The sequence below is a fragment of the Acinonyx jubatus genome, chromosome A1, assembly GCF_027475565.1.
Source record: "Acinonyx jubatus isolate Ajub_Pintada_27869175 chromosome A1, VMU_Ajub_asm_v1.0, whole genome shotgun sequence".
Classification (NCBI taxonomy): domain Eukaryota; kingdom Metazoa; phylum Chordata; class Mammalia; order Carnivora; family Felidae; genus Acinonyx; species Acinonyx jubatus.
The window spans coordinates 11,298,813-11,312,121 of NC_069380.1; the positions used below are offsets into that span (position 1 = coordinate 11,298,813).

General features: G+C 41.8%; 1 protein-coding gene across 8 annotated transcripts in view; it reads left to right on the top strand.

The window, feature by feature from the left end:
• Window positions 1-13,309, top strand: part of FRY (FRY microtubule binding protein) — a 441,627-nt gene that overhangs the window by 391,615 nt on the left and 36,703 nt on the right. For all 8 annotated transcript variants that reach the window (XM_053214058.1, XM_053214062.1, XM_027064642.2 and 5 more), the window contains 4 exons: window positions 732-911; window positions 3,418-3,579; window positions 6,243-6,317; window positions 8,644-8,814. In XM_053214058.1, coding sequence (XP_053070033.1) covers window positions 732-911; window positions 3,418-3,579; window positions 6,243-6,317; window positions 8,644-8,814 — 588 coding nt within the window. The remainder of the gene's footprint in view (window positions 1-731; window positions 912-3,417; window positions 3,580-6,242; window positions 6,318-8,643; window positions 8,815-13,309) is intronic.

A 13,309-nucleotide genomic window follows, 5' to 3' on the forward strand; every position in this document is an offset into this window, starting at 1 on the left:
CTGGGGCCTGTCAGGGAGACAAAGATTGAAAAACAAAGTGAGTCTCACAGAAAGAGTAGGCATGTGATAAGCCAATAAGGAGAGGAAGGGCATTCCAGGACAACGGAACAAGGAAAGAGCTTGCCTGGTATGAGGAACTCCAAGGTTAGCCTGGGGGGAGGTTACTTCTTGTAGGCTGTGCTCAACATGTGTGGACTCCACACTGCCCACCAGAGGGAGCCCTTGGAGGAGTTTAGGCAGGGAAGCAGCATGGTCTGAAAAGTTCTAGAAAGATCACTGTAGCTGGGGTGGGTATGCTGGACTTCAATAGCGGCTGCAAGAGGGGGGACCAATTAAGAGGCCACTGAAATAGGAGAACGACCAAGGAAGACAGAGACTGGAGGTGGGGAGAATGTTGAGAGTGAGTGGCCAGTAGCATAAATGCATTGGGTTTGTTTTTTTATTCGTACCAAAGAGCTACCTCATTGACCAAAATGGTACCTTGTACTTTTAAATTTCTATTTATTTGAATATGGACAAAATTTGGTATTTTCTTATTTGCTTGTTTCCTAAATGTATCTTCTCATCTGTACACATTTTTTACGTCCTTTGCCTTTTACATATGATGGAACTTCCTGCACTATTTTAAATCTGTGAATTCTGACTGATCATAAGAAGTTTCAGTAGCTGGGGGTTGATGCATTTTTAAAAATGAAATTGTTTTTAACCATTGAATGTTTTATTCCCGTCAGAGTGTTCACTGGAGAGAAGCTTTGAATATCCTGAAGCTGGTGGTTTCTCGATCTGCCAGTCTAGTTTTGCCTTCCTACCAGCACAGTGACCTCTCAAAGATAGAAATACATCGAGTGTGGACCAGTGCTTCTAAGGAATTACCTGGAAAAACCCTAGACTTCCACTTTGATATTTCAGAGGTATGTTATCTGTTTCTGTAAATTTCAGCAGCGAGAACAGGTGACAAAGGTCAAAACTAGTTGTCTGGGGAAGGAGAGACTTATTTTACATTTACTTCAAAGTAAGTTTTCTAAGGCCTGCATTAGGTTCTGGTTTTTAGGAACACAGTGAATGTCGTATTCATTGGGACTCCAATTGGCAGCTTTTAAAAATAGAAACTAGCCTCAGCTATATAAAAATGATTTTTTGAAAGAGGTAACTTTAAAATAGAATGACCATAAGCATTTTAGGGGTGCCTGGGTGGCTCAGTCGGTTGAGCATCCGACTTCGGCTCAGGTGGTGATCTCGCAGTTCATGAGTTCGAGCTCCATGTCTGGCTCTGTGCTGACAGCTCAGAGCCTGGAGCCTGCTTCGGATTCTGTATCTCCCTCCTTCTCTGCCCCTCCTCTGCTCCCACTCTGTCTCTCTGTCTCTCTGTCTCTCTCTCTCTCTCTCTCTCTCTGTCTCTTTCTCTCAAAGATAAAATAACATTAAAAAAAATTTTTTTAAAGAATGATCATAAGCATTTTAAAGCCTGACCTCATTTCTTTATCTGGCAGGTATCATGTCCTATCTTTAAATCCACAACTTTGCTCCCTGACCTCCCAGCCAGACCAGCAAATGACTGAGATTTAAAGAGACACAGAATCTGCCTTTACCGTTGTTTCCCCAAGTGACACGACTTTTTAGACCAGTAAAATGATCCGTATTCTTGCCTCAAGGGAGCGGGAAGGAAGGAGAAAGGGGACTAGTGAACCAAGCCAAGGAATCGGGAAGAAAAGAGAGGTTGGGGGGCACCTGGGTGGCTCAGTCGGTTAAGATCTGATCTCACCTCAGGTCATGACCTCGAGGTTTTGTGAGTTTGAACCCCGCATTGGGCTCTCTGCTGTCAGCACAGAGCCTGCTTTGGGTCCTCTGTCCCCCTCTCCCTCCGCCCGTCCCCTGCTCACTCGTACGTGCTCTCTCTTGCCCTTTCTCTCTCAAAAATAAATAAGCATTAAATTTTTAAAAAGAAAAAGAAAAGAGAGGGTGGAAGGTAGTCAGATCTGCCTGCTGCTCTGAGAATGGACATTTGGGAAGCCTGTATCAACTCTAAGATGCACAAATACTTTGCTCTCCTGTCTCGCTTACCCCGTGACCCATAAGCCCGCCAAAGCAGAAACTATACTCTGTCCATTTTGTAACCAGGGTCTGGTACAGAGTCTGGTGCATTACAGGTACTTAACAAACATTCTTCAACACTGCTGAATGAGTAAGTCCACTGAAGGAATAAACTAGATCTGCTTGTGTGAAACTTACTTGCTCTATTAAGTAGGTAGGTTGTAGTCAGCTTGGGTTTTTTCACAACGTGATCTCAGTGACCTTCTATCATTTCAGTATCCAGGTTAAGATACTCTTTTGCTGCTATTGTGATACCTGCATCTATAGTTCGTGGGTCTGATATTAAGGTATCCAATCAATAATTTTTTCCATTTGTAACATTCCTTTTTCACATTGCTGGCGGGGAAAGCTACTTTTATTCTTTGGAGTTTGTTCTGTTCCAAAGGGGTACAGAAAGCATGCAGCCACTGGGCTGCACGCCCCAGGGACGGAGCTGCTCCAGAATAAAGAGCCTGGAGAACCAGATGGAGACTTTCCAGCTAGTGTCTACCACCTCTGAGGGTAGGCCCACAAATGGGATTCTGCAGCCCCACTGGGGCTCAAGTTTGGGTGGTGCTGCCTACCCAGCTGCCACCCGGCCGTGTGTGAAATGAACTCTCAGGAAGTGAAATTTCCAAAGCGTTGCCCGAGTACCTGGCCCTGAACTCATTCATTTAAATAACTGAAAAGATATAATCACTCTAAGTAGATTTTAAATAACTGAGAGTATATAGAGATTGGTGACCAAAGGTTGGGAAGACGGGAAGGAATTTTGGCCTCTTGTTAGAATGATAAGAAATTCTTTTAAGCTTAATCTGAAAACTATTTGCTTTCCTGAATGTTTTGCTTCTCACCTTTACCAGTGGTTTAAGAACAAGCAATTGGATTTGTTTTCAGCTGCTAAAGAGGGTGGGAAAATGTTAACGATGTAAAATGATTTAGAATGTATATTTGAACGTGGGGCACCTGGTGGCTCAGTCGGTTAAGCATCTGACTCTTGATTTCAACTCTGGTCATGATTTCATGGTTCATGAAATCGAGGTCCAATCAGGCTCTGTGCTGATAGTGCGGAGACTGCTTGGGATTCTCTCTCTCTCCCTCTCTCCCTACCCGTCCTGTGCTCACTCTTTCTTTCTTTCTCTCTCTCTCTCAATATAAATAAATAAACTTAAAAAAAATCAGAATGTGTATTTGCACATCAGGAAAATGAGCCTACCTGTAACACTGAACTTCTCTAAGGTTTAATCAAATAGGCAATGTTTGGTTGCTGCTGGGTGGAGTGATCCCATATTCCACAGAACTATTGAACAGATAGAAGAGTGAGATTTTGTATTCTCTTCTGTCAAGACGCCAATCATCGGGAGGCGATACGATGAGCTGCAGAACGCTTCTGGGCGCGATGGGAAGCCCAGGGCGATGGCCGTCACCAGGAGCACATCCTCTACCTCATCGGGCTCCAACTCCAATGTCCTTGTTCCTGTTAGCTGGAAAAGGCCCCAGTATTCTCAGGTATAGAATCCTAGTCCCTGGGATTGGAAGAGAGAGCTCAGGGAGACCTCTTGAGCCCAACTGCCCATGTGATCCCAGGTTTCTCCATCACCATCCTGGCATTGCCCACGTAGGCATCAACACTTCAGTGATGAGTATCCCGTGGCACCCCAAGGGACCCTGTCTTATCTTGGAACAGCTCATTTCATTGAGTTGAAGTCTGACATTTGCCGCTGCTACCCATTGGTCCTAGCTCTCTTTAGACTTAGGAAGTGAAATCTGATCTCTCACCTTCAGAGAGATAAAGAAACCCTCTCCCCTCTACCACTCATTCCAGTGAGTTCTCTTTTCTCCAAAGACTATGTCCTTAGTTCTCCCAACCAGTTCTATACGATAGGGCTTCATAAGAATGCAGAATCTGCCCTTCCGGTTGCTTCCTCAGGCCACACTGCATTTTATTTTATTGTTTGAAGTTTTTTTTTAATATAATTTACTGTCAAATTGGCTAACATACAGTGTATACAGTGTGCCCTTGGTTTGGGAGGTAGATACGTAAGCCATGAACCACGGGAATCTACCCACACTGCTTTTTAGACCAGTAAAATGATCTAAATTCTTACCTTGATGGAGAGGGGAAGGGAAAGGGAAGGGACTAGTGAGTGAAGCTAAGGAATCAGAAAGGAAAAAGAGGGTGGAAAGTAGTCAGACTTCCTGCTGCTCTGTGAATGAATACTGGGGACGCCTGTACTTTCTCTAAAAGGTGCAAACACTTTGCATTCCAGTCGCCATTCTGACTGCTGTCCCCTAAGCATGCACTCCAGTGGTCTCCATGGACAGTCTGAGCTATGTGGAGCAGAACCGGCTGCTGGATCTCTCTGTAGTTCTCTCTCTGTAGATCTCTCTCTTAGTACAGCCTAAGACCGTATTTGCTCAATGGGCAACTGCATTAATGTCATCAGGCTTGCCATCGAGTAAAACTTCTGCATTATTCAGACCTCTTTGGTGACATTAATCACCTTAAGTGGAAAAGGAATTTATTAACTCTCATGGCTTGGCTTCAAGCACAGCTGGATTCTAGTACACAAAATGAGGAACTGGGTCCTTAGACTCCCTCTGCCCTTCTCACTGTCCTCGCCTTCCCTTCCCAGTCTTGGCCCTCCTTTCCTCTCCGGTGATTTCATTCTGAGGCAGACTCTTCTCTTATGAAGCACCAAAAACTTCGAGCAGCTCCAGATTTATATGGTCTTTGGCTCCGATGATTTCAGGTCAAAGGCATTCCCTTCCCAACATCTGAAGCAATTCTAGAAGGACTCTTGCTGCACGTGTGAGGGAGGCAAAGTCCCACAGTGGGAGAGGAGCTGTTTCTGAGATAAAAAGAGGGACCGTATTACTGGAAGAAGGCCAAATGGGTGGGCGCTGAACAGAGAACACTTTGCACACGTGCAGGACTCACCTTCACCCTCCAAGGTTGGAGGAGTGGAATATATAGCACGGGGCCTGCTGGAACATGGCTGGCTCTCAGTAAGGGTTCACTGAGCTGTTGAGTAAGAGAGCCTACTATACATTCTTAGGGATTTGGAAAAGAGAAGGCAAATAGACATCCCAACACCCATGTTCCTCTGTATGGATTCCTTCCCCGAATTGTAACATGCCCACTAAAACTTAGGGAAATATTTTAGCAAATCTCTTGCCATTCTCCAACATTAAGGTCTTCCTGTCTTTGGCCTTGATAAAATACTGTATTGGGTGTCCCTTCTATAATGTGGAAAGAAGAATGCAGTAAGCCAAATTCCATTAAGAAAGAAAAGGAGCACTATTGGCCTCCTAAGCAGTCTCCACGTTAACTTAAATCAGATTAAAGGGGAAAAATCATTTTACAGGGTCAGAAAGATTGCTTTAAGAGCATCTCTGAAGTAATTAACATTTTTTAGGCTCTGGCTTACTCTTCCTTTTCATTCTCAACTCTCCAATTATCCCGAGACCTAGTTCATCTATGTCATTGGAAAATGTGATGGTTTATGGAAGAATCTCCGTGCTTAAGTGGCTGAAAAATAAGGCTCATGAAGAAAAGCAAAAGGAATTGAATCTGTTTAACTTTAGGGAGAATAAATTGAGAAAGACTTAATATGGCTTACAGATAATTGAATTCTTTAATGCTGCAGAAAGTAAAGTTATTCTTCCATTTGAGGAAAAGAAATGTGTGCTAGAACATAATAGATTTAATTTAGGTGAAAGGAAAGCCTTGCTAATGCTGGAAGTTGTAACAGACAAGAAAAGATTATCAAGGGGAGTCACGAATATCTGCTGAGTTTCACACCCCTCCCTCAGGAAAATGTAGATCAGCACTGTCAAGTAGGAACATAGTGTGTGTCTTGTTTTTAAACTTTGTAAAAGTTGCCTTTTTTAAAAAAGTAAAAAGAAATAGGTAAAATCAATTTTAATAACCTATTTTAGTTAGCCTAATATATCTCAAACATTATTACTTCAATATGCAACCAGTAGTTTGCAATATTAATGAGATATTTTGCATTCTCTTTTTTCATACCAAGTCTTTGTGTATTTTACATCTCAATTCCCACCACATTTCGGGGACCATAGCCCTTTGTGGCTAATAGCGATAGTATGGAAACAGATTTGATCACAGAACTCCATGATTAAAACGTGTTTGTGTGTCTCTTTTCCAGAAGAGGACAAAAGAGAAGTTGGTGCACGTCCTTTCTCTGTGTGGCCAAGAAGTAGGATTAAGCAAAAATCCATCAGTAAGTTCCATCATATATCACATTTATGTTGGTACCATATCATTTTTACCTTTGATCTTTTTACCTTTAGAGAAGTCCTCTATGAATTACAAGTATGATATCCACCATCATACTCATACTAGATCATACTCATAGGCTATTTCTTTCCACACTAAGATTTTTAATCTCACTTAGTTCAGAAACAGTGAATGATTTTGTTAGCTATTTGCTCTAGTTTGTAAATAGCACTGTTACTTTCATTTTTTAAAATTCTTTGGATTTTGTTATAAATATGCCCAGACTACGTTAATATGTATATGTATATTAATTAAATATAAATAAAATATATAATTATATAATTATTTATTACATAGAATAAAATATAAAAATAAAAATATATATATGACGATCTCCTGCACCATATTTAATATACATTCTTTTGGGGTATAATTTTACTCTACGTATGCACACCCCTTCCTATGATGTCATTATTTGACTCATGCAGAATAGGGATCAAAATAATGATATATCATTATAGTTTTTTTCTCTTACATACATCCACTGATGTTACAGTTAAAACAACAACATGCCATTGCGCTTTGGAATAAATGAATAATCACAGTATTAGAACTTAGCTAATATAAAATTTAGCTTTTATAAAATTTAGCTAATTCAGGTTGTCTGTGAGACTATCATAGCAAAAGCAATAAAAATCTCAGGGTCTGGTTTCACCGGCGTATCTCAGCCTCTTTGTTATTAATAAAAAATAAATATCTAACTAATTTCCCAAATGAAGTAAGAATTAGCAAACAATTGCTCAGGGGAGCTGTCTCTGAAATCTCAAAATGTATCTATTAACGTAGTTCACGAGCAGGTGAAATGTTAGAGGCTCGTAAATACTTGCTAAAGTGCAGATGGGTGTTTCTTACGGTCCGGAATGTGCCCCTGCCAGCCAGCAGCTAAGCTCAGCTTATGATCAGTAGATCAGTGGGTTTGTTGCTGCTCCTGAGACCTGAGGGCAGAGGGGACGAGGTGACAGTGGCGGGGTGGGAGGAGGGAGAGTGACAAGCGCCCTTTCCCTCTGCGGAGCGGCCCTCCAGCGAGGACAGTCTCCTATTGCCATTCTGGCTGGCGCGTCCTCCTCAGATCTCAACTGCCTGCTTCCGTGCTAGAAATGTTTACCCAGAGTATGTTGCCGGTCAGAGAGGCAGTGCTAACTGGGAAGAAGAGCCTTCAACCGAGGAAGCCTGCATTCTAGCCGCGTCTCTCACGAGCTAGTTGCCTGGCCTTCAGTGCTATTTCTCTCCTAGACCCACTTGCAATCCATGAGCAAACTGTGTGTCGCGGGCCATTGCATGAGAACATAGTGCAAGTCACAGGACAGTTCTTAAACACTGGAGGAAAGGGGGACATTTCAAATCCATTCATTCTTTTTACTTTTGAGAGGCACTTGTTATATTAAATAAATACAAACGATTTGCCTGCTTCTCAAGGAAGACATAGATAGACATTATGATGGCTAAAAAAAATCATACCGTTCACTTTTATTTAATATCAATCTATGTTCAGGAGAGACTGGATAGCAAAACATTGAGGTCCACTTACAGTTTATTTCTACAAAGTTCTACTAAAATGTCCCAGTGGGAAAAAAACTAAACACAGAAGATGGTTCTAAGATTATTAACATTCAAGAGGTCTTAATAGGAAAAAAAAAAAGTTTTGTTCCATTTATACCAACAGGAAGGGAATTTAGGTATAAATTACGAGCATGGCTGCTCACATACTCGTCTGTAATTCAGATGAGCAAGGACTGTAGTATTTGTCCTCTGTGTCTTATTCTTTATTGGTTCCTGGTTTATCTCTGAAAGGGTTAAATGCTTTGTACTCACAGGCCATTCTATAATAACGTATCTTTGTATCAGTAGCCCTTAAAATATTATGTGATAATATGCATGTGAAGTGTATGTGCATGTGTACAATTTCCGACCTCAGTTCAGAAACAGTGGAAAATTTCTTGGCTGCTCTAGTTTGTCTGTGAATATACACTCAGTTGTCACACACACACACACACACACACACACACATGCTCCGATGGGATCCAGTCTTCATTAAGAAGCAGCATCGTGACTCGAACCTTCTCCTCCTGTGTGAACTTGCGTCTTTGCAATGAGTTTAATCTGAAGGCACCTGTCCAACATAAATACTAAAAGAACATTCTAAAAATACCCGCTTAAGGAATTAGGTGTGTACTCGAAATAGATGGCCACGAACAGCCAGTTGCAGTCTTTATAGCACAAACAACCAAAGGGAGAACCGTCTCTCAGGAGAGGACTCTTGCGATTCGTAGGTGATCTTTTCATCGTGTGGGGATCTGGACCTTCTGGAGCACCAGACGAGCTTGGTGTCTTCCGAGGACGGCGCCCGGGAGCAGGAGAACATGGATGACACAAACAGCGAGCAGCAGTTTAGAGTCTTTAGGGACTTCGATTTCCTAGATGTGGAGCTGGAGGATGGAGAGGTACAGTATCTTCTCTGTAAAAATACCCCCCTCAGCCTTGCCTTGACTAACGAAGTTTCTTTTTACCTGCTAACTGATCAGGTTTTATAACAGACTCTTTAATTGGGAAGCTGTAGACTTTGTTTTCAATCAACTTATCCAAAGGACAGCAGCTTGACTTTGGCAGAAGTTACCACACCCTTCCTGTCTGAGTCCACAGCATTTAAGCTGCCAAGTTCTTTCTAAATGGCAGGGATCTGACGTTTAATGACCACACAAAGACTGTGTGTGTGCAGTCCAAAGGTGAACTTTAAAAGAAAAAAAAAAAAATCACAAACACATTCAGGTTCTGAGCCTGTTCGCTGGCACCTGGGCAAAACTTGCCAAGAGTCTAATTATTTTAAAAGTGAAATTACTCTGATTCAGTTACTTCAAAGCTTGCCTGCTCCGACCTGAGAAGGGAGCCTCGGGGCTCCAGCATTGTTGTGCTGTTTGATGAAATCACAACTTGAAACAGGATATAGTGCACCCGAGAGCTCTTTGCTCTGCTCTAGGCTGCTAGCTCGTGTCCCCGACACCTGGAGCCGCTGAATTCATGTCTCAACCGGCCAATGCAGATTTGTGGATTTGAATGATAATTATGGTGATAGGATGCTTTCAGTTATGAATCATGTGTTTGAAAACTGGGATTGGAAGGAGGGGCATCATTGTGACCCTCTCATTTCAGTAGCTTAGAGGCACGTTCCAGCTGGGGAAAGTCTCCGCCCCATGGAGGAAAACAAAACTGACCAAAGGGAGACTGGCTACCTAAAAATGCCTGATAAGGAGCCGGCTCCTGGTGTTACTTCACATCCTGAGGCTCACATTCAGCTAAATGCACTGTCTTTCCCAGACAAAGAAAGGGCTTTCTGCCAGTCTTACAGTTACAACGGAGGCCCAAATTCAAAGTTTAACCTATCCCGTGACTGGTATGCATCTCCTGACTCAACTAGAAACTTGTGGGAAACGGTACTTCCGGTAGCTGCCTACCTTCCCTAAAAGGATGGGACTGTGGACCAATCCTCTTATGTTGAGGTAAGGCCAAGGAGCTCTCCGCTTTTGTTCCTCCCGGCCAAGGCCTACCCTGGATGTCTGGGGAGAATTCTGTCCCCAGGATGAAGAATGTTTTCTCTACCTCTTCTTTTCTGTAGAAAACAAGTTTAGCCTACCCAGTCATTAAAGAATATAAAGATGCTAGCTGTAAAACACCTTTAAAGCAAGTGTCAGCTTTTCACCTTGAATTATCCTAGAACCACTAAAAAGTACTGCAGAGTTTTTCTACTGTTAACCTTAATAAGTGATAAAGAGGGGCGCCTGGGTGGCTCAGTCAGCTAAGCGTCCAACTTCGGCTCAGGTCATGATCTCACAGCTCGTGAGTTCAAGCCCTGCATCAGGCTCTGTGCTGACAGCTTAGAGCCTGGAACCTGCTTCAGATTCTATGTCTCTCTCTCTCTCTCTGCCCCTCCCCTGCTCATACTCTGTGTCTCTATCTCTCTCAAAAATAAACATTAAAAAAATTTTTTTAATAAATAAGTGATAAATCAATTACTAAATGTGGTGAGGATTGTTTTAAAAAGTCTAAGCCAAAATACAACTGTTTAGAATACTTTCAAAACGTCTCTGAGCCAAAGCTATATGGGATGTCCGAAGATGAGCTCCCTGATCTGGACCACTGACCTAATTTTTGTTCTTGGCCTAGAATTCACGCTTAGGCACCCTCTTCACTCTGGAAGTTAAAGTAAGGAGGGAAATTTTGATGAAGCAAGAGAGGCATCATTTTCCAGTCTCAGCCAAAATTTAAAAAAAAAAAAAAATGTCTTATGGGACGTGACCTGGCAGGAGTAACATCAAGTGGAACAATCAGACACGGTTTCTGAACAAATTTAATTTCTGTCAAAATAAAGGAAGGAAAATATGAGGTGCCACTCACTTGAAAATAAATACCATACTAATGCTTTGGGGGACAGTTAATAATGAATGCTACATCTGACTTCTAGTATTCTGTTATTCTAGCAAACAAGAACTACAAAATCATAGTGATCATTTTCTCTTATATAATTAAGATTATATAAGAAACTTGAGAACGTGGGGGCGCCTGGGTGGCTCAGTCAGTTAAACGTCCAACTCTTGATTTGGGCTCAGATCATGATCTCACCATTCATGAGCTCAAGCCCCGCCTTGGGCTCCATGCTGAGTGTGGAGCCTGCTTGGGATTCTCTCTCTCTGCTCCTCTCCCACTCGCACACACTCTTTCTCTCAAAATAAATAAATAAAACTTAAAAAAAAAAGAAAGAAAGAAAGAAACTTAAGAGTGTGAAAGTATGTATTTCATCCAAATAAATTAAACCATCTGAGAATATTTCGCTATTTCTCAATAAGATTATAATAAGGGATTCTAGCAAGCATACAGGGTAGTACAGTAAAAATGCTCGAGCTTTAGGGTCAGGCAAGTCCAACTTTGAATTTCACCTCTGCCCCTGACTTAGCTCTTGGCTTCCTCAGCTATTAAGTGGGTATGATAATAGCCTGCTGAGTTGATGTGAGGATTAGGTAAGAACCTCTGGAAAGCTTCTAGCACAGTGTCAGGTACATAGTAGGCATTCCTTTGTACTGTCATTGGTGAATAATTCCAGCATATCCTCATCTGAGAAAGCCAAGCATATCTGGCATCTAGAGAAAACACAATGATCAAAAAAAAAAAAAAAAAAAAACTTTTTTTAGATCTGTCCCTTTTCATTAAATAGTCTCAGAATTTACTGACTCCTATCTGTAACAGTTTGCCTTTGAAATTTTTGGAATCTTTAGAAGGTGCCGTGTCCTTGCTATTAATTGCACATTAGCAGCGAACACACCAGGATGACAGACACTAGCCTCGTGAGATGGATCAGGTGATGCCGCCTTTTTTTCTCCCAGTTGATGAGCCTCATTCATTTCCCCACAACACTGAACAATTTGCTCAAAGAAAAATTTAAGCATCCCCCCCCCCACCAAAAAAAAGGGCGTTGAGGAGCACAAGGTGTCAGTCACGGAAGTGACAAGCTATTTCAGAAATCGTATTTATGATTTGTTACCCCAGATACATCATCCGCCCCTAAGAGGATTGGAATTGCTGGTGCTTGGTACTGATTTCTCTCTTTGGGGGTTTGTATATCTTTCCCTTTTTTTTTTAAGTTGCATCAAATGAAGTATATATCGTTGGCACTGTTTGTTGCTGTTGTGTTAAAACTAAGATAAATGCACTTGAGTATCTTTAATATTATCGTTTTAAATAGACCTCTTATTTGTTTTTCTGTCCATTCAATCCGCTACGAAGGAACTGCAGGTAAGATGATGCTATGTTTCATTCAGATCCGCTAAGTAGATGTTTTGCATCGTCGCAGATTTATAACAACATAATTGCTTTTCTTCCTCCCTTCTAGCGTATGTATGCCTATCTGCGCGCATATTTACATTGAGGTGTGCGTGAGACAAAAAGTGTTTTTCTTTGTGGCTCCAGGATGGGAATAGTTTCCAAACTATAAATACAAGACAATTTTAAAATCTAGTCTGGAAGTTGCATAGTTATATCTCTTGAGAGAGAGTGAGGTTTAAATAGGACCCATGGAAATCTTATGATGCCTGAGAAGGCAGCCGCACAACGGAATTCGTTGTGTAGTCACCTTCTCCAATTAAAGGTGAAGTCAACAAGCGGCATCCAACAGTATACCATGAACACTTCCAAGCAGATCTGCTTATTTTCCAGGAATTAGGAGCTGTCTTTGTATGGCAACTGTATAAAGTTTCATCCAGATGAGAACCATTTCTCAAAAGGGAGTCCTAATAATAATTGCACCCAGGAAACAGGCATAAGCCAGGACCGTCCTGGGCGTACTGACTTGTGATCACCCTACTATCCATTGCCATGTCAGACTTACTCTGAGTAGGCATATCTGGGCAAATATATTTTGACCACAGTGCACTTATGTCCCTTCACCAATAATTCTTACCTGACAGAGTTCTAGTGTGGAAAAAAAATTATTTCAAAGAATAGTGTTTCCAACATTTCTAGAATGTTCAGTCACTAGTACTTAGCTCAGTACAAATCCTGAGTGGTTAAGTTTGATAGCTGACATACACAGATTGTCTTGAATAATTAGCCATCTCCTAAATTTTCTCACACATAGAAAAATCTGACATAATCAGTAAGACACTGTTTTGACCTTGTGGGTTGACTTTTAATCACCACACACACTTGAGCTAGATAATAGCACTCTTGCATCTCAGTTCTTCAGCCTCCACCACGGTAACAGTTTCAACACCGTTCCCTCTAATGGAGAGCTATCGTATCCTCCAGAAAGACATCCCACTATTCTTCCTGCGACAGAAGCCTTCCCTTACAACCCCACTTCTCATGCCTGATCCAGCCGGGTCTTCACCAGAGGTGCAGTTATATCAGTATGAGCCATCATCCTTGCCCGGTGTAGCATTCCCTGCCCCT